The sequence below is a fragment of the Chrysochloris asiatica genome, unplaced genomic scaffold (assembly GCF_000296735.1).
Source record: "Chrysochloris asiatica unplaced genomic scaffold, ChrAsi1.0 scaffold00326, whole genome shotgun sequence".
NCBI classification, from domain to species: Eukaryota; Metazoa; Chordata; class Mammalia; order Afrosoricida; family Chrysochloridae; genus Chrysochloris; species Chrysochloris asiatica.
In genome coordinates, this window is record NW_006408844.1 from 197,377 (window position 1) to 218,930 (window position 21,554).

General features: G+C 43.2%; 1 protein-coding gene across 1 annotated transcript in view; it reads right to left on the reverse strand.

The window, feature by feature from the left end:
* Positions 1-1,194: 1,194 nt before the first annotated feature.
* C2CD3 (C2 calcium-dependent domain containing 3) overlaps positions 1,195-21,554 on the reverse strand; it is a 173,686-nt gene continuing 153,326 nt past the window's right edge. Inside the window, exon 33 of the mRNA XM_006875430.1 lies at positions 1,195-1,356. Coding sequence (XP_006875492.1) covers positions 1,195-1,356 — 162 coding nt within the window. The remainder of the gene's footprint in view (positions 1,357-21,554) is intronic.

Here is a 21,554-nt window from a genome sequence, read left to right on the forward strand (position 1 = left end):
ATCTTTCCTTTCTCCAAATTCAGAGCACTGTGCCCTGTTGTGGTCACTGAGCACAGCGGCCTGGTGGTATCTCAGGTGACCTGTGTGGTAACTCACTTTCGAGTTAATTAAATAAAGGCCTATTACTTCGCTTACGCTTCTTGAACTATCAAATGGGAAGCAGGAGCCCACCTCGCCCCCCATTTATTCCCTCCCAACTTTGTCTTCCCATCACACTGAACACTCCTAGTTGGCAGAGCCCATATTTGCTCTTTTCTTGTACTGCCCACATGGCCTTGTCTATGGGAGCTGCTCAAATGTTGTGGTCTGACAGAGAAGGGTGGATTCTGTGGAGACCTGTTCCCTCAGAATTTGCTGATAGCAGAGGAAATACTGAACAGCACCCTAACCCAGGCCAACATGAACTGGGGGCTCAGATGTCTCATGGTCATCTTGGTTCCCTCTTCTGAGTTTCTCCAAGAGAATGTAAGTCAGTCTGTCAAGCTTTCTCTTTGGCAGGTAGAGCACAAATGAATTCCTAATATCCCTCTCCCAGTGGCCAACCAGGAAACACTTGTACACAGAATACAAACACTAATATGATTTTATTCAAATGCAGGCAGGAACAATGACCCTCAGTGCTAGGTAAAAACAATAAGTTAAAAGCATGGTTAGAATTTCAGATAAAAAGCTGAGGGAGGTAATCACCTCCTTCCTATTGATTAATTCAATACAACTTAAAAACAATTTATAGCTATAAAAGTCCTTATTACCAAACAACAAACTGGAGGTGGCCTTTGGATTTTCTTAGCTACGCCTGATGCACACAATGTGCAAACTTGCTGCATCACCCCAACCTTTAAGGCAGTAGTGACTCATCATTTTCAGGCGGAAGGTGGGCTGCATTGAGGACACTGGGAGGAGGAATTTCTCAGCAGAAAGACGTCTGTCTACTTGGGTGCCTTGGTCAAAAGATGAGTGGGCCACTTGGGTGCTGGAATCCATTTTGTTTCTAGCTTTTGCCTTACCATGGAGGGGAAAAGCTGAAGTCCTGATAGGTGGGCATGGGACTAGGTTGTGAAGTTCCTTCAGTCTGGACTGACTGGGTCTTAAGGTGCCAATGGATCAGGCTGCTGGTGGTTTCATGGCTTTGACAGTCCTAGGGCCTCCCACAAGCCGGGCAAAGCTTGTGGAGTGGGCAGGTGTGTCCTTCCCTCAGTCTCTTGGAAGGCTGCATTCATCTTTCTGGGAGCACTGGGCAGAAAATATCCGTGCAATCCTGCGAGTTTCTTCTTCAGACAGATCGGAAGGAAGCAAGTTAGATCTGGGATGACAGGGCCTTTGGGACCTGACTCCTCTGGTGGTCTCACTCTTATCCTGGAGAGGAAGAAGTTAGCTTGGTTAGTACTGAAGATATGGCACTATCAAGGATGATTTCAATTCCTCTCATCTTTTGGCTCTTTGACGAATATTTATGTAGAACTGACTAGTGTATGAAGTACTTTAAGGAGCTCTGGTAGCGTAGTGGTTACGAATCGGGCTGTGAATTGCAAGATCAGCATGTGAATTGCAAGATCAGTAGTTCGAAACTACCAGCTGCTCCGCGGGAGAAAGAGGAGGCTTTCTGCTCCCGTAAAGATTTACAGCCTCGGAAACCCTGTTCAGGGTCGCTATGTGTTGGAACCGACTCGACGGCACTTAACAACAACATGAAGTACTTTACATATCTCCTTTCACTCTCCCCTTGACCCCGTGAGGTGGCTATATCATTTATGGATGAGGAAACTTCAGCTTATGTTAAATAAAATCAAAGTCCTATAGCTGTGAGTAACAGGGCTAAGATATAAACTGTGGCTGTCTGGTTCCAAAACTTGACTCTTTCCATCCTATGATACTGTCCCTGGGGAAGGATGGGGTAGTCACATCCAGAACAAGTTTGATGCCTCATCCTTTCTTCTGTTGTAGGACTTTAGACCAGTCATTTGTCCTCTGACTTGTGACTGTCCCATGTATAACTCTGGGAATATATCCAGCGCCCATGAAGATATTGTTGAATAACACTTTCTGTATTCTTCCTGGAGCTTTGGTGTTCTGCAGTTGTCCGGTGACATGAGGCCACAAGGAAATAGAGGTTGCTACCAAACATCTCTGTCTCAGACCAACAGGTATCCCTAATTTCCCCTGTAAGGTACTTGTCTTTGGGTTATGGCATTGTGGTCTTCAGGACTTCTCTATGATCCATACATTTATTCCTTATTCAATCTGTATACTTATCCCATGCCAGGTTCCTGCCCTGAAGGAGAATGAAACTATACAGAGCCCTCACTCCCACCCTCAGCTGGCTGAGAACAAGGCCCTGGGGAAGAGGTGAAGGCCTGGTTGGGGGAAGAACCATGGAAAGGACATGGAGTGGCCAATGTGGTAAAGCTGGCTGACTTCACAGCCACACAGCCAGTCCTGTGTAGAGAGCTACCTCATCCTTTTCCCCATATGCCATGAGCAGCCATCTTCACAAGCTCACGGGGCATCGAGAGTGCACGGTTTGTGTCATTCTCTGGGCACTGAGGAACAAATTGGTGGAGACATTAGAGGTTGGGGCTAACACTCCTCCAACTCCTTCCTGCAATTCTGATAACGGGAAACAGGCCCAGCTAGGGAAAAGGGCTGGAGTTGCTTTTGGGATCATTAACATTCGTAATCTCCTCTTCCTTCTTTAACCTGTTTTAATGTCTACTGTGAGAGGGAGACAGAAATGAACAGAACTCAGTTTCTGACCTCCAGGAGCTTAGAGGTAAGCTGGTGAGACAAGAGATCTCCCCAAAGAAATACAGTGCCATCTAGAATGTGATAAGGGGAGTGAGCATCCCTGCTCTACTGCTTGGACATCAGTTCCTACATACAAAGTTGGCTCAACCTTGAGGGTTCCTTCAATCTGGAATTCTAAATGCCAAGGGGGTCTAGATGACAGAGCAAATGCTCTATCACCCTTAGGGCAGGGTTTTCTTATAACCAAGAGTAAAGCAGTGGTGGGACTGGGCACACACACCAGTGACTGGAAGATACGTCTCCCTGTCCCCTAGGCAGACCCACACTAAGGGGGGAGAGGCAAACATACCTTTTACAGTATTTACAGTCCTTCTTCCCCAAATATGGGAGCTACATGAACCCTATTATGCCTTAAGCCAGGAGAGGTCTATGGGCTAGGCTCTGTTATTGCCCTCCTCACCCAGACTGGGTGCTCCTGCAGGGCACGGAATGAGTCTGTCGCCTGGTAGCCTGGTCACAGTGACCAGGATAAGTAGGCTGATCTAGGAGTGTGGTGGGGTGGGGAGAGAAGACTCTCTTGCAACAAACACTGCATCCACTCATTTTAGATCCAAGTGGTTGTTAAGGTCAAATTCTCTCTGGGTCTCCGCAGCACTTCTAGCCCTTATATGCCCCTAGCAACGACCAAGAGTACTGTTCCCAGAACGATTTGGAATTTAGAAGTGACATGAAGTTCCATTTCAGACCCGTGGCTGTACCGCAGATGGGATTTTCTGGGTGATAGCCAGATTGTGCTTTCTATTTTTTTTTCTCCTACAGTGAGGAGGGATTCTAAGTCAGATGGGAAAACTACCTTTAGTCCGTCCTATAACCAGGCTTCTGTTTCCCTGTGCCTGAAGAAAACTGTTTTGGAAAGACTCAGATGAGTTTTGCCCTCCATGGTTGGAAGGGCCATAACTCAATGAGCACACTAGACCTCTGTCAGTGATTCATCAAACCTTTCAGGAGCCTAAGATCTACCTAGGAGTCCTGGTGTGGTACTGTGGGATAAGCAAGGGACTGCTAACTGTAAGGTTGGCATTCAAACCCACTAGCTGCAACTTGGAAACCAATCAGAACAGACTTGGTAACACTTAACAAGATCTACTCAATCTGATTAACTCCTACACAACAGAAAGACCATAGACAGACATGATTCCTGTTCTCATGGGGCTGCCAAGCTAAAGAGGCGAGAGGTATCGACCTACTCAACTGTCCTAAAGATGAAGCTAAGAGCTTGGGTGCACTAAGTAAGGAACAATAACAGCTAGGAAGTTAGGGGACGTATCATGCCAAGGTAGGGGCCAATATGGGCATGGTTTCAACAGAGGTGGGAGTTGGGGTGAGGCCATTCCATGTTGGGGTAACAGCATAAGCACAGGTCTGCACCTGAGATATCCACCTGTCGGCTGGGCCAATGTCTGTACTGGAGATAAATGAGTGGGGCTGGTTCAGCTAACCTCTCAGCGCCCATACCTGGACCAAATGACCTAGGAGGCCTTATCTGCATGGCCCAGGCCCAGGAACCAGAAAAGGGGCAGGGCAAGGCAAGGCAGGGGTGTGGAAGGACAAAGAACACACACTCAGCAGCATTTGACTTTTGTTGACCTCAGTAGGGTTTAAAAAACACCTAGATTAGTGGTAAAGGTTCTTTCCTTATCAGGGCTGTTACCCCAAAACATACCATCCTGGAGGGGATAGTCAGAGGTGAAACTGCCCAGAGCAGCAGCATCTACATGTGCACTAACAGCTCCCCTGAAGCACTCTTTATCCTTCTGCTGTGTGCTGGGGGGAATGGTGAATCATCAACCTAGGCTGTGTTGGAGAAGCAGGGAAAGCCCACATCAAAGCAGGATCGTCCCAGTTGGAGGGGCTGCAGGGTTATATATGGCAATGCTCCTGGGGAAGGATATTTTGAAGAGGGATTTGAAGAACTATGGGAGTTGAACATGAGAGACTGAGAGACGGTTCCAAATGGAAGCTCAGCTTGAGCAAAAAGATGTGAAGAAGGAATTCTATGCTGGAAAAAGTGATGAGATGGGGCCTGGCTGGAGAACAGACTTAGAAAGATGGGCCAATCAATGCCTGTTGAAGGGAGTCCCTGAAAGCCTTATTCTTCTTGGACATCAGCAAGTGATATGTTAGGACCTTCCCAGTGAACAATAAGGTGAACACTGTCCTGGGCTGAATGGCAGAGTCGGCTTACTGTAGGCTGAGTGCCAAGCATGACAGCAGGCCAGCAGCATTCAGACTGCTTATGATAAATTCACCCAACTCTCCCTTTACATTCTCCCACTTCCAGATCTAGGGAACCTGCCCTTTCTGGTACCTTGACACCAAGGCCATAAACAGGAATAAACCTCGCCCACAATAAATGTGCCTTAAAGAAGCCTTCAATGTCAAAGGCGGACACTCTACCAGGTTGAAATTAAAGCATTATGGAAGGGGTAGGGACTGGTGGTGGAAGGAAAATATGGGGCTTCCTGGGTCTCCTTAAATCAGGAGGGTAACTTTGGCTGGGAGCTGGTTCTAGCTCTGGCTCTACCAGTTTTTAGCAAGTGGCTTTGAGCAAGTCACCTTCTCCTAGGGCCTCAGTTTCCTTAATAGAAAGCAGAGATCAGGAAGAGTAGGTAAGGGGAGGTGCTCTATGAACCATGAACTTATCCTGGTCCTTGGCCAGGTCCCTGTGATTCAGCCTCTTCTCTAAAAGTTCTCCCAAAGAGGAAACAAATCCCTGCTGCAAGAACTATTCCCACCCCCTCCACACAAAGGGTAGACAGGAATGGGCAACTTGGACATTGGCTACCCAAAATAGGGGGAGGGATACAAAGGTAAGAAGTGACTGGCTTACAAGCTTTCAAGAGGGAACCTAGATCCAAAGGGCGTGGAGGAAGGTAGAGTCTCCAGTGAATAGTGTCCAGCCTGTCCAGGAAGGGCTGATGAAACGAAATACAGATGGGTCTCTTGTGATGCAATGGTGAATAATTGTTATCAGGACTGATTGTGAAGGTTGGAAATCTAAAGGTGGACATTTTATAGCAAGGAGGGGAGTGATTAACTTTTCAGTCTAGGAGCGGAGGACCCTAGGACCATCAATGGAGAAAAGTGGAGAGCGGGATCCTACCCAGAGAAGTGGTGAGGCTAGAGATGGAGGCAGAGAAGACGACGTCAAGAGATGGTGTGGCTGGGGACTCAGGATCAGGAGATGGAAAGGGGCTGAGGACTGGGGGGGATGGGGGGGGCTTACAGGGTACACCCTTTGGTTGGGTGAGGATGCATGGACAGGATGGTAACTATGCCAATGAAATGATAGATGATGGAATGAATGTAAAGCTAATGTTCTCCCATGTAGACTATCACACAATTCACAATAAAACATTAAAAAAAAAAAAGTTCTCCCAGGAGGATCCAACCTTCTTCTTTGTTCTGAAATGTGATCTGATCTAAGCCACTGTGTCTGGGTTCCCTCTATTCCAGGCCCCAGATAGATCCCCTGAATAGTTCACCTGCTTCCAGCAGGATGATAGGTGCAGATGCCCTGCTTCCAGGGTATCCCTGGAACTTTCTCAGAGTGGTGGCTGTGGGGTAGAGAGGAAGGAATACTGGTCTGTGGCCCAGTGTCTACTGTCCCATTCACTTGAGAGCAAGACACTTCCTCTCTTCTGGTTCTTCATTGTCAAATGGAGCTAAGAACTTCTGTTTGGCCTCCTGGTCCCAGTCTACTGTGAAGTTCAGATGAAATCTGGCCAGGCATACTTCACATAGGGGCTATGCTGAATCTAAGGTTGATACCAACTACAGAAGGAAAATTAAGCCTTGCTGTTCTCAAGTTCCCCCCCTCAGGTAGGGGGTTAGGCTCAAACAATCTTGACGAGAAATAGGGTAAATCATTTCTCCAAGGCATGGCCAGTCCTAAGTCTGGTTAACTCTCTCCACTACACTAGGCCTCACTCCCCTAGCTCTGCTTTCCCATGAGCCTCTGGGCCTGGGATCAGAGCTGGGGTCTGTTCTTTTCCAGAATATATCCCTTAAGTGACAATAAACACTGACTCTGGAGCTAGAAGCAACACTTTCCAAAGAGCTGACTTTCCAAAGAACTGAAAGTAAATAGCTAGCTGGCTGGCTAGATGGGCTTGTCAATGGACTGTTGCTTAAGACTGCAGGCTCAATATAGCTGTCTGCCTGGTTCAACTTTCACCAGCTTGGCTAGCTGCCCTTCCCTGAGGCGGCTCCCAGAGTCCTCTCCTGAGGTTGGGGGTTAGGACTTTCTTGGCTCAAAGAGAACAGCAAACTCAGCGGCCACAGATAGGAAGCAAGGGGAGGTGGGGACAAGACATTTAAACCAGCAGCTCAGCACTGAAAGGCAAATCCTAAAGCTGACCTACCCAGCCCAATTGTAGCATGGCTGGTCTCCACACTCTGAGCTCACCGTCTACATTAGAGCTCTGGTCATCTAGCTTGTACTACCTAATACCCCCTGACTCTCCCTCCACTCTTCTTCCTCTGAGAAGCCTTCCCTGACCAACCTGTTCCACAGGGCCAGGAGACAGAAAGCCAACAAATTCTGCCTAAGGTTACTTACTCCCTTTGAAGGGGCCTGACTAGATCAAGACTCTTTCACCCTTTTGTACTCATGCCTGAGCACTCAGAGGGTAGGGTTCAAAAGTCCAGATTCCTGACAAGAAAAGTTATACTCCAGGAAGATTTCCCAGAGTCTGGCCCTCAGAGCAGTTTAGGCATCTTGAGCCTAGCATCTGCCCCGCAGACCTGTAGGTCCTTTTCCTTGATGTGCTTGGCCAATTGCAGTCTAGGCCAGGGTGGGCACCAGCCAATTCTGGCTTTTCCCCATAACTTCTGTATACCCTTGGCCAGGGAGTTCATCTTTCCCCCCAAAACTGTGTGTAGTCTTCATTAGAAACCCTTGGACCTATAGGTCTCCTATGGGGGCTCAATAACAGGCTAGGGACTTGGGGGCTCAAGGAAACGAGGCAATAGGCTAGGGCTTCCTGTTATAACATAGGCTTGGGAGAGAGGATGGCAGCCACGCTCAGGGACACTTAGGTCCCTACTGACCAGATCCTAGTGACTTTTTGGGGGGCTGGAGTTCTCTACCAGAACTATGAGTCTTTTAGATGACATCGGCTTGTGAAAGGAAAAACAAAGGATATGAAAAGTCTTTGGGTTCTTGGAAGAAAAGAAGTAGCTTATAAACCTTAAGCCAAGATTCAGAGACAGGCCTTGGGCTTCTAAGGTTAGGGCTCTATCACTTTTAGGTGGGGCCTGTGTGCTATTCTGGGCTTCTAACTCAGGGTCTGAGCTGAGCCCATAGCCACTGCTACAGCCCTGAGAACTTCTTTCTGCACTTCTAAGCTCATGCTGGGAGAAACAAGGAGCTCTAATTTTCCAGCTCCTCACTCTAAGCTTTTTTTTAGCTCACGTTCTTATCCCTTAGTATTTCTTTCCTACCAGTCTCCATCCCCATAAATGCAACAGTGTAAGACTGAAGCAGTCTCAATATAAGAATAACAACAATAGTACTTAACTATATTATGTGCCAACAACTGTTGTAAATATCATGCATATTCATGAAGGCTTCAAATAGTTGTCTTTTAATTTCATGACTTTTTTTGAAGTTACCTTGTATTAACTCATTTAATCCATCACAAACCTTACTAGACATATACTATTATACTCATTTTACAGCTAAGGAAACTGAACTTCAGAGAAGTTAGGTAACTTGCTGAAGGTCACACAGTAAGTGGCAAAGCTGAGCTATGAACTCTGGCAGTGGACTCAGGGGTCATGCTCCTAACCATGATGCCCAGTGAGGAAGAAGAGAGAAGTACAGTCACAAATTAAGTTTGTGCCACCTCCCCAGAGTTAAGAGAGACCTTTCCCAAGACTCCAAAAAGCTAACAGCAGAGCCAGCACAACAAACCAGGTTTATTAATTCTAACTCCACTGCTGCCTGGGAAAACCCTGGTTTCTAGTAGTCTCAAATCTGGTCTGAGTGGAACACTAGGGTAGGAAGGGGTGGACAACTCACGTTTGGCCTTGCTTATTTCCTGCCTCCTACACTGACTGCTCATGAATAACATCATCTGGCCTTATGCCTGTTGTTAATCCAAGGGCTTATGATGATGTGGGTAGAGCCTGGACTTAGTGTAAGAAGGTGCAGGTCAAGACAGGGCCCATTTCAGTGTAAGGGACTGCCATGTAAGTAGGGCAGAGGCCAAGGCTCAAGTAACAGGTTGCTTCTTGCTCTTTGCTTTTCTGATCCTTATCCTGCCAGGCCCATCTCTCCCAACTCCCAGCCTCCTCTAGCACATTTTAGTTTGTAAATGCCAGGTGCTAAATTCTGTAGGTGCTCTGAGGGGCTTCTTTTTTTCAAATTCACACCCTGCAAAACCTTTGCCTCCTCTTTGCTGAGTTCTACTCAGGCTGCCCCATGTGGCTGCCTTCTTTTCCATGTGGTCATTCTCTTGGCTTTGTTTTGCTTTAATGCTAATATAGACTAATGTCATTTGTGAAAGGCTCACGGTCAGTGCTTTTCTGAAGCTCTCTGTAGACAGCCAACAGCACCAAGTCCAAGTCCCTAAATTGGTGAAACTGATAACATAAAGCTGGCTCCCAGGGATCTCTTAGCTCCCTGAGGAAAGGGGCCATAACTCCTTTTTTATGCACCTAGCTTAGAACTAGGGTTTTGCATATTTGCTACAATATGTAAATTTTGAATTTGAGGCCCAAACTATCTTCCTGCTCTCCGGGCTGTTCTCAGACTCTCCTATCCATCAAACCAAGGTCTTTCCTGTTTTCCAGAGTTTGGAAGGCCGGGGAAATTTCCAACTCTTTATTTGCTATTTTAGAACTTTGTTTGGGTAGGGCAAGATTCTTGGTCTACCGGAGGACTGCATATTGGAAGACTGATGCCAGTCAAGGACAGCATGTTTTCCCATCTCTGCTCAGTCCTGACTCTGCCTCTTGGGGTTTTGGATGATTTTGAAAATTTCTAATGATCAAAAGTAGAAACAAAGTCTGTTTATAGGGATTAAGTGAACTTCAGAAGCAATGATCATGTAATTTCCTTACTAAGAAAGGGAATAATAGTAAGTAGATCCTGGTAACTATGAGCAAAACAGGTCCTTGGAAGCCTGTCTTTTCTAATTATGTGTACTGGGACGCTGTGGGTAGAAGGGTATCTTTGCCAGAGGGTGTGCTCAGCTGGTTACTGCTCTTGCCCAGGCTGGGGGCTGTCCAGGAAGTAATACAATCTTGATATGCATGTGTTTGTGTAAGCTCTGAAAAGAAAGCCAACTTAGAAGCTGGTGATTGTGGGTAAACATGATTCTTGATGAATTAAAAAGTTAAAGTACTGGATTTATTAAATTTTTAAGTGTCCCTGAAGGGTCTTCTATTTTAAAACTATACTTCAGACCAGGCTTACTGGTTGAATAGAGACTGGTGAAGCCCTGAGGCTAAGGCCCTTAGTTACCCTTTGGGTATGAAACTGAATTCTACCCCTGGGCCTCAAATTTCAGCCAACCATAGCTAGGTTCTATTAGGGGAACAATAACACTGGGGAGGTATGCACACCTTTAAAATCATCAACCACTGCAGATGAAAAAGGCAACATTTACCCAAGAACAAAGTTCCGAAGGGTTAGGAAAGAAGGAGAAATGGAAACAGGAAACACAGGGAGGAAGTGGGATAAGTGATGTTACATTAAGGGGATTGCAACCAATGAGATGAGACAAAATATGTATGAATTGTTGAGAATAAAACAGATCATCTGCTCTATAAACTTTCACTCAATTCACAAATTAAAATATACATATATATTATAGGCGATAAATTACATATGTAGTGGGGGTTTTTTAATTTTAGAGATTTAGAAGAGTGTTATATATAAATACCCAATGAAAATACTGAAACTGATTCTGGGGTGAGGTCAATGAGAGTTACTGTACTGTTGTAACCAAAGGCTTAGCATCTGTGCCACGAGCTTGATGGATCAATGAGAAGGTATGGTCTCTGTCCTGCAAGCATTTCTAGCCTCAAACGCTGACTATTCAAACACACATTAAAACATACAATAACAGAGAGCTGGATAAGTAAATACAGACAATAACAGGAATTAACAAAAATAGAGACTGTACAGCTGCATGAGACTGGCTTTTACAGACGGCTTAGTAAGCAGTATCAGTGCAGATGGAGGCAGTTATATATATATATATACACATGTGGTCTGTTATAGACAGATGTACAAAGGATGTGGGCTTACTGAAGGCTGGGCCCAGAGTGTACAGACACACTTAGGCCATTTTGAGAGACCTAGATCAAGCTCACCAGCCTCTCCTTGGAAACCCTATGCAGGGTCACTATGAGTTGGAACCAACTCAATGGCAATTAACAATGATGACAAAGATCAACCATACCAAAAGTACAATTTGTAGCTAAATAATTTGTAGTGTTTCATTTAACAAAGCATTTTTAGTTTCACTTTCTTCTACATGGATAGCCAATTGTCCAGAAGTCATTGATAGAGTTCATTTCTTCCCCACAAATTCACCATATACACAATTCTCATATACTTGGATTCATTTCTAGATTTTTATTCCGATTTATCTATTTCTTGCTTACAGAAACCTTATAGCAATATTTTAATGAAACAGTAAGGTAACATCTCCATTATATTTTTACATTGTTCATAATTTACCTATTAATCCTTTCAGTTTGTTAAATTTCAACTGTTTTCCCCCAAAGAAACACACTCACCTTTAGGATTCTGAATGGAACTTAAAAATATTTATCCATTAGCCTGGGAATGAGAGACAATTTTATAATATTAAGTTTTCTCATTCAGAAATATCATGTGCCTTCATTTATTTATGCTTTTTAGATAGTTTTCTTTCATATGAATCTTATATCTTAAATTTACATCTTAGGGATTTTATTGCTATTGTGGGTGAATTTTTTTTTCCACTTCAATTTCCACTTGATTATTGTTAATATAAAGGAAAACATTTTTATACTTAATCATTGTTTTATATTTAATCATTTTACTGATTAATCATTCTATCAGTTTTCATAGTTTTTTTTTAGCAGTCTCTTGGATTTTCTAAATATTCCGTGAAAGCATCTGCAAAGAACGCTGACTTTTTGTTTCTTTCATTAATTATTAAGTCCCTCCGCTCCTTAAAACTAAGGAACCCTGAAAGTGTAGTGGATTATGAAATGGGGTGCTAACTTCAAGGTCAGCAGATAGAATCTACCAGTAGCTCCATGGAGAAAGATGAGGCTTTCTGTTCTTGTAAAGATTTACAGCCTTGGGAACCCTATACAGGGTTGCTATGAGTTGGAACCAACTGGATGGCACATAACTACCACTATCACCTCCTTAAAGCTGGTATGATGCTGTTATTGATTGGACAATACCCATATGCACAAGGAAGACCAGCTAATACCACTACTATTCAAAATTACACACTAACCATTAAAGCCAGTGATGATGAAACTGGCTTTTCTACTAATTTCTTCAGTTGGAACAGATTAAACACGCAATCAAGATGCAATGATAATTAATGGTGACTAGAATGTGAAAGTTGGAAACAAAGAAGGGTCAGTAGTTGGAAAATGAAGCTTTGGTGATAGAAATGATGTTAGAAATTGTATGATAGCATTTTGCAAGACCAACGACTTATACATAGCAAATACCTCCTCCTTTAAACAACACAAAAGGTGCCTGTACACATGGACCTTACCATATGGAACACAGGAATCAAATGGACTACATCTGTGGGAAGAGATGATGGAGAAAATAGTATTAGCCAAGATAAGGCCAGGGGCAGACCGTGCAACAGGCCATCAATTGCTCATATGCAAATTCAGGCTAGCACTTAAAAAAATCAAAAGTTTACAAGAGCCAAAATATGATCATAAATATGCTGTTGTTGTTGTTAGGTGCCATTGAGTAGGTACTGAATCATAGCGACCTTATGCACAGCAGAATGAAACACTGCCTGATCCTGGGCCAACCTCACTACTGTTGCCACGCTTGAGTCCAAAGCTTTGCTTTACGCCCTCCCCATCTCTGCCACCTTACCTAACTATTCATAATCAATAGAATGTAGGACTCCTCTCTTGCAGAGTGGAGATACAGCCAGCTAGCACACCCCCTAACATCTTGTGTTTTTAATGAGCTTTATGACACATTCAAGTGAACAGAATTTATTATATTTATTGTTGTTGTTAAGAGCCATTGGTTCTAGCAACCTGTATAGTGTTCCCAAGGATCGGCTGGTGGGTTTGAAACTCCGATCTTTTGGTTAGAGTCCAGCATTTATCCTACAGCACCACACCAGGCCCATTTCTTGAATTTAGTGATTTAATAAAGTCTTTTCTTTTACAGTAAGCTACTTTGCATCTTGTTTAAGAAATCCTTCTCTACCACAAGATTACAAAGATATTCTGTTTTCTTCTGAAACTTTTGCCTTCGAGATTTGAGTTTTAATCCATCTGGAAATGCCTTTAAACTTACTTATAATGTAAGTAGTAATTCAGTTCCATTCCTTTTAGTCAAGCAGAGTCACCAAGCCAAGTCTAGTATAGAATACCAACTCTCAAATTCATTAGAAACCTTTAAGTGATTAGAAAGTTATTAAGAAATTTCTGAAGTTAGCCATTGTTATGAGTTGAATTGTGTTCCCGAGTTATTAGAGAATAAATTCTAAAGCACTTGGTTTGTGGAAAGCTGTGGTCTATAGTGAAGTCCTAACTCTATTTTGAGTCTTGGCATCAGCTCAGATGCCATTTGAGTTCCTTCTGACTGTTAAACCATCAATGTGGCTGTGTAAACCTAGGAAGAGGCAGTTTGCCCTCAGGCCTACACAGAGAGCAAAGGAATCTGCCTGGTTGTGTCCTTAATGATTCACTGAAAATAACGGCATATTTTCCAATTTAAGTTAAAAGGCAGGGTTCTGGTGACTATACGCAGATCATCTGCATTGCCATGAGTCATACCCAAACCACCATGCAGCCAGGTGGTCCAAGCTCCAGAACCAGTTCTGTAACTCTGTTTAATCTGTAATTGTGTATGTCTCTTAATCATGGCCTTTCCCCGGTTTCTGTAGTTCCACCTGCGATAGGGATGAACTGACTGACTTGCCAACAATTACAAATCTGTGATAATTTCTTTTGTTTTCTATCATATATAATTAATTCCATGGCTGTAAGTTGGCAGAATCTATTTGGCCTCTGCACTATGTGCATGCTGATGGCTTCCCTCATTCAGGATGATTATCTTTGTCTTGTTTAAGGCTTAAGAGTCCTGGTATGGAATTGTGGGATAAAGCACTGGGCCACAAGGCTGGGTTGAACCACAAGGTAGATGGGGCAAACTCACCTGTTGCTCCTTGGAAACCCTATACAGGGTTCGCTATGAGTGAGATTTAACTTGATGGCACTTAACAACAACATAGAATATACTGGAGTCCTGGTGTGGTACTGTAGGAAAAGCATTGGACTGCAAGGTCAGTTTGAACAGCAAGGATGGCAGTTCAAACTCACCAGTCGTTCCTTGGAAACCTTATATAGGGTTGCTATGATGAGTTAGAACTGACTTGATGGCACTTAACAACAACAACAACCATATTGTTATCCTAATGTGGCAAGGATGGCAGTTCAAACTCACCAGTCGTTCCTTGGAAACCTTATATAGGGTTGCTATGATGAGTTAGAACTGACTTGATGGCACTTAACAACAACAACAACCATATTGTTATCCTAATGTGGCACTGTAGGATAAGCACTGGACTACTAACTGCTAAGTTGGTGGTTCAAATTCACCAGCCACTCCTTGGAACTCTATACAGGGTCAATATGAGTCAGAATCAACTTGTCAGCATTTAACAATAATGACATAGAGCATGTTTGACTCTGGGGCCTTTCCCCATCTATTGTTGTTGTTACCTGCCATCAGTCTGTAATGACTCAGTGCTTGTCCTACATACATCAGGACTCCTTTTCCTCCCTGCTACTGTTGTTAACTGGAGTGCTGGTGTGGTGCTGTAGGCTAATGGCGTCAGACTGCAAAGTCATTTGAACCGCAAGGTCAGTGGTTCAAGCTCACTAGCTGCTCCTTGGAAACCCTATACAGGGTCGTTATGGGTTGGAATCAACTCGATGGAACTTAACAACAACAACATTGTTGTTAAGTGCCACCAAGTTGGTTACGACCCATAGCAACCTTGTATAAGGTTTCAGAGGAGTGACTGGTGAGTTTGAGCTGCTAACTGTGCAGTTCAAACCAACCTTGTGGTTGAGTGCTTATCCTACAGTGTCACACCAGAATTCCCCTACTAAAAATATGAGTTTTAAATCCTAACCCCTATACCTGTGTCCATAATCCCATTTGAAAATGGTTTTTTTGTTATGCTAATAAAAGTATCATGGAAAAATGAAATGAAAATATACCAGAATTTTCCCACAAACTTTTTGAAGCCCCCTTATAGACAGACAGACAGACAGAATGACTGCCTCTAAAGAACTGACACCCTAAATTCGGACTTTTAGCCTCCTAAATTATCAGAATGTAAATGTAAATTTGTGGAAAGCCATCTACTTGTCATATTTCTGTTATAGCAGCTTTATATAACTGAAACAGACATACAAACATGTGAAGGATGTAAAAAATGTCAACCACCTTTAAGCTTACTTGGACATACTGTGACAAAAATAAATAAATAAATAAATAAATAAATAACATAGTTAATCTTTATAAACTAGCCGTTAAGAGATAAATCTAAACAACTTCCCAAATCTCTAAACTTGAAAAGAAGAAACGACCTTTGGCTAATCTCTAACCGCAGAGAAGATACACCTTACCAGTTTTTGATGTCACACTAGTCCTTACTGTATAAAGCCAAGGTGAGAATTTCACATCTAAACCCTGAATTTCTGCTCACCTGCTGAATACCACCCTCAACTGTGATGCTCTACAAAGAGAAGAACCTGTCAGGAGTTTGCCTGCTGCTGCTGATTTTAGACTCTATTGTGAGGCATCTCCACTGAATCTGAGCCACGCTCAAGCCTTCCTTATGATGTTGCTGTTAAGTGCCATCAAGTTGGTTCTGACTCACAGGGACCCTGTATAGCATTTCTGAGCAACAGCTGATGAGTTTGAACTGCTAGCCTGTGGTTCAAAGTCCAGAGCTGACCCTATAGCACCACACCGGGAGTCCTTCTGATACTTCTGGTTAAAGGTAACAACCCAAAGGCAACCCCTAAGGGGCTGCAACCCATTCCATATATGATCTCAAGAGAAGCAATTACTAAAGCACCTGTATGACCAGTTTGGAGTCAGGGGCCATCTGAGGTTGTGCTCTTCTCTTCCCAGGAAACTGAGAGGTAGAGTCTCTAGCTTCTGGGGTGGGGTGGGATGATAGGGGGATAATGGAAAGAAACAGACAATTTTCTAAAGTAAATGCTCAAAGAAAAGGGAGGTTTTTACTTTCCTGTTACTTCATTCTGAACAGGGAGAATTCAGCCTCTGATTTTTGATTTTCATTTGCCCTTAACAGTCACAAAATCCTAAAAGGTGAGGAAGTCTGTCTTATTTAGATTGTCTTCCAACTTTCTCTTGGCTCAATCTCTGCAGACACACAAAAGGCATTCATCTTGGTAATTATTAGCTGAAGTGGACCTGTGCTAAAGGACATTGTTGTTAAGGGCCTTCTAGTCAGTTCTGACTCATAGCGACCCTGTGTAGGGTTTCCAAGGAGCAGCTGCTGAGTTTGAACCGCTGACCAAATGACCTTGTGGTTCAGTGCCACACTCTTTATAGTTTTAGAATTTGGCCTAATTTAGTATCCTTCCTCCCTACCTTAGATTCTAGATTACAAATATGTATCTTTTAGCAAGTAACTTTTCAAACAACATAAAATGTTACTTATACACATGGATCTCCCACAGGAACCAAATGGGCTATATCTATGGGAGAGACGATGAAGAAGCTCAATATCACCAGTCAAACGAAGACTGTGGAAGAGACCATCAATTTCTCATGTAAGTTCAGTCTGAAGCTGAAGAAAATTTAACAAGTCCACGAGAGCCAAACTATGACCTTGAAATATTCCACCTGAATTTAGAGACCATCTCAAGAACAGATTTGATGCATTAGACACTAATGACCAAAGACAAGTAAATTGTGGGGTGATATCAAGAACATCATACAGTATAGTATGAGAGACCACTGTGTAAAAAGTTAAGTAAAGATTTTCTTGATAAAAGCAACATTCTATGATGGTTACCAGTGGGGTGTGTGTGTGAATTTTTTAGTGACTAGAGAGTAGACACGCTAACACGGGTGATGGGGCAGTGAACTGTATAGTAAGAGGGCAGTTGGTAGAGGAAAGATGAAGGTTGAGGGAGAAACAGGGAGGAGTGCAAGAGTTAAAGTGAACAGAGGGAAATACTATTAACAAATGGTACATGGAGGGGATTGCAACCAATTTAATGAAGCAAAGCATATGATTGGTTAAATGTAAAATTAAAGATCTGCTCTGCAATCCTTTACTTAATCGACAATAAAAGTTAAACAAAATCGTATGGGAAGAAAGCAAAAGGTCATTAAAAAGACAGGAAACAAAGAAAAGACAAAAATGGATGTCAAAAGAAACTCTGAAACTTGTTCTCAAATGCTGTAAAAAGTGGAAATAAACAAACAACCAAAAAGCATGGCAGAAGAGATTCTGAAACTGGCTCTTGAATTATAGCGAATGGAAGAAATGAGGAAGCAAAAACAAAACACAAAAACTGAAGAGAAAATTTCAAAGGGCAGCTTCTGAAGAACAAATCAAGTTATTATAATGCAATGTGCAAAGGAAACATGCTCAACCTTTCTCAAGCTGAAAAAACTGAAGAAAAAAATTCAAACCTTGATTTGTTAATATTGAAGGGTTTTGTGGGCAAGATATTGAATGATGAAGAAAGTACCCAAAGATGGGAGGAATACAGACACACTGCATCAAAATGAAATGGTTGGTGTTCAACCATTTCATGAGGTAGCATATGATCAAGAACTGATGAAATGCTAGTAATGAAAGAAGAGTCCAGGCTGCATTTAAAGCATTGGTGAAAAACAAATCTTCAGGAATTGATGGAATGTATCGAAATCAAACAGAATGATGCAGCAATGGAAGCAACTCACTTAATCTACGCCAGGAAATTTGGAAGACAGCTTACCTGGGCAACCATTTGGAAGAGATCCTATTTGTGTCCTTTCCAAAGAAAGGTGATCCAACAGAAGGTGGGGATCTTTAAACAACATCATTAATATCACATGCAAGTCTAATACTTGCCATCCTCTTGAAAGTAAACTTGGTCTTTAATTGAAGTAAACATTTTAATTTTTCTTCTCCCACCCTTTGTATCTTGTGTTTAATAGTTCAAAGACAGTATGTTCCCCTGGGAACGGGTACACCATGAAGTAGAAACAAAACAGCAGGGACAGCTGTTCTGTATGCAGGCAAGGGATGACAGTTCAAAGTGGCTCACAGACCTCCCTTCCTACAGAGCCTGAACCACTGACACTTCACCCACTTGGCAAGGAGGGACGACAGAAAGGAACTAACAGTGCCTCTAGGGCCATCTCTCCATCACCCGATTAGGTAAGAATGAGTCATCTGTTACTTAGTAGCAGATCCAGGATTTAACTCCACGAATGACTGGATTTGAAATTGAAATTGACTCGACAGCAGTGGGCTTTGGGATTGTCCCAAAGTCTCCTTGGTTCCTATACACAGCCTTATGACTTTAGCATAAATATTGGTCAGCATGTGAGGGAAGATGCAGAGAGGACAATGATGCGCAGTTGTCCACAAACCAGATTAGAAAGAAAAGTCACAAGACTGCAGAGTTTCCTAGGTGGGGACTGGCATTCTGTCTCTAGGAGAGAATTTACAAATTTGATAAAAAGTGAGATATCTGGTCAAAACTTGTTGTTGTTTGTTGTTAAGTACTATGGAGTCGGTTCCAACTCAAAGTGACCCTGCATAAAGTTTCTGAGGCTGTAAATCTTTATGGGAGCAGAACGCCTCATCTTTCTGCCGCATAACCGCTGGTAGTTTCGAACTGCTGACCTTGAGGTTGGCAGCCCGACTTGTAATCACTACGCTTCCAGATCGATCCATATGCTAATATATGAGACTGGATGGCACTCGACAACAACATGATCATAAATGTTTAGGTGTCAGCTTAAAAACTGCCTTCTCGAAGCCAGGTAGTACTGGGGACTCCAGGATTTAGGGTCCTCCCAGGAGAATTGCCTCTCCAACACGGATTATCCAAAAGCATTCAAATTCTCCACATCTGAGTCCTCTATGACTTGCAGCCTTATTGTGAATTTGCTAAAAGTAGCAGGAAAAGGGTTGAATTCATCCCAAATCTGGTTTCCTCGGGAGTTCTCGTCATGAATCTCCAGAAGCACTTTAGAGACCACCTGGCCTATGCAAGGAAAGAGCCTTGGTGATACAACAATATCACACACCTTGACCCTGCTGTGTACCAGCTCAGAAGCCCTAAATCCAGCAACACCTCCGTCTGCCTAGTCACCGGTTTTAAGTCTTCAAAAAACCTGCCAAACGTCTCAAAGTCCGCAGTGTTGAGTTCAGATGCAACTGCTGAACATGAGGGCCATGGATTCCAACAGCAACAGAGTCCTGGCCTGGAGCAGCACCCAGACTTTTGTATGTAATGACACCTTCAAAGATATGAACTTCTACCCCAGCTCAGAAAGTCTCTGTGATGCCAAGTTGGTAGAGGAAAGCTTTGAAGCAGATATGAGCCTGAAGTTTCAAAACCTATCTGTGACTGGGCTCCACATCCTTCTGAAAGTGCATGGATTTAACCTTCTCATGACCCTTCAGCTATGGTCCAGATGAGGTTGCCAATATTGTAGGAGACCTCATGCTCCCTCAACTCCTCCTCTTCATCACCCATTCTCTCCCTCTTCAAGCAGAGAAGCAAACTCTTTGCCCACTATGGAAGAAAAGGCTCCCACTGACTCTCTGGTCCCACTGGCAATTCTACGAACTGGATCCTACCCAACACTGGTGATTAAGATGCTAAAGAGCTACCAAATACATGGCAAGGCCCTCTGTTCCCTTATTGTTTTTCACCCCCTGACGCTCTTGGCAAGGGAGGGGCTGCTGCCACCTCTTCTGGCTGTGGAGAGACCCCACCCACCACTGTCTCTGATAGTCTACTGGTGATGGGCCCCCAATAGATTCTCTTGGGCCCTGTCTCCTGGAAAATGTTTTGAGGAGTTTTGTTTCCATAATATTCATACAGAAATACATATTACTCTTCTTCCCAAGAAGTGGGGAAAGGAGCTCGTTATATGGGCACTGCTGTGCTGAGCTGTGTGCCTGAGTCATGTTCTATCTTCTGCTGCCCATAGCTTCATTAAAGGTGATTTGAAAGAACAACAAAACAAAAAAACTCCCTTCTCAGAGTCTGTTCTTTATCATAGCACCTAGTACTCATTACAAAGGGCACTGGTGGCATAGTGGGTGACTACAAACTGCAAGGTCAGCGGTTCAAATCCACCAGAGTGGCACTCTGCAGGAGAAAGAGAGTTTCTGTTCCCATAAAGATGAACAGCCCTGGAAACCCTAACTAGGATGGCTATGACTTACAGTGTTTTTTCTTTTGGGGGGAGGGGAGGAGCAACTACTCAACAAACTAGAGGCACTCATCTATACCAAGAAATTTGGAAGACAGCTGCTTGGCCAACTGACAGGAAGAGATCCATATTTGTGCCCATTCCAAAGAGAGGTGATCCAACAGAATGTGGAAGTCATCACACAACATTATTAATATCACATGCAAGTAAAATTTTGCTAGAGATAATTCAAAAATGGCTGCAAGAGTAAATTGCTGGGAACTACCAGAGATTCAGCTGGATTCAGGTGAGGATGTGGAATTAGGGATATCACTGCTAATGTCACATGGATCTTGGTTGAAAGCAGAGATCAGAAAGATGCTTGGCGGTTTTATGCTATGGAGTTGGTTCTGACTCATAGAGACTCTGCACAGGGTTTCCGAGGCTGTAAATCTTTACAGGAGCAGAAAGTCTTATCTTTTTCCTGCAGAACTGATAGTTTCGAATGGCTGACCTTAAGATTAGCAGTCCAATTTGTAACCACTACACTACCACCTAGGCTTTATTGACTATGCAAAAGCTTCCAACTTTGTGGGTCATGACAAGCTATGGACAACATTGTGGAGAATGAGTATTACAGAACACTTAATTATACTCATGAGGAACCTGTACATAGACCAAGAGGCAGTTGTTGAAACAGAATAAGGGGTCACTGAATGGCTTAAACTCAGAAAAAGTGTGTGTCTGGGTTATACTGTTTCACCATATTTATTCAATCTGTCTACTGAGCACATAATCCCGGAAGCTGGATTATATGAAAAAGAACATGGCATTAGGATTAGAGGAAGACTGCGATATACAGTCTGCAATATGCAGATGATACAACCTTGCTTATTGAGAGTGAAGAAGACTTAAAATACTTACTGATGAAGATCAAAGACCTTTGGTATGAGTTGCACACACCTCAATGTACAGAAAACAAAAATCCTCACCCCTGGATCAATAAATAACGTTACGATAAATGGAGAAAAGATTGTTTTCAAAGACTTCATTTTGCTTGGATCCACTATCAACACTCAGAAACAGCAGTCAAGAAATAAAACGATGTATT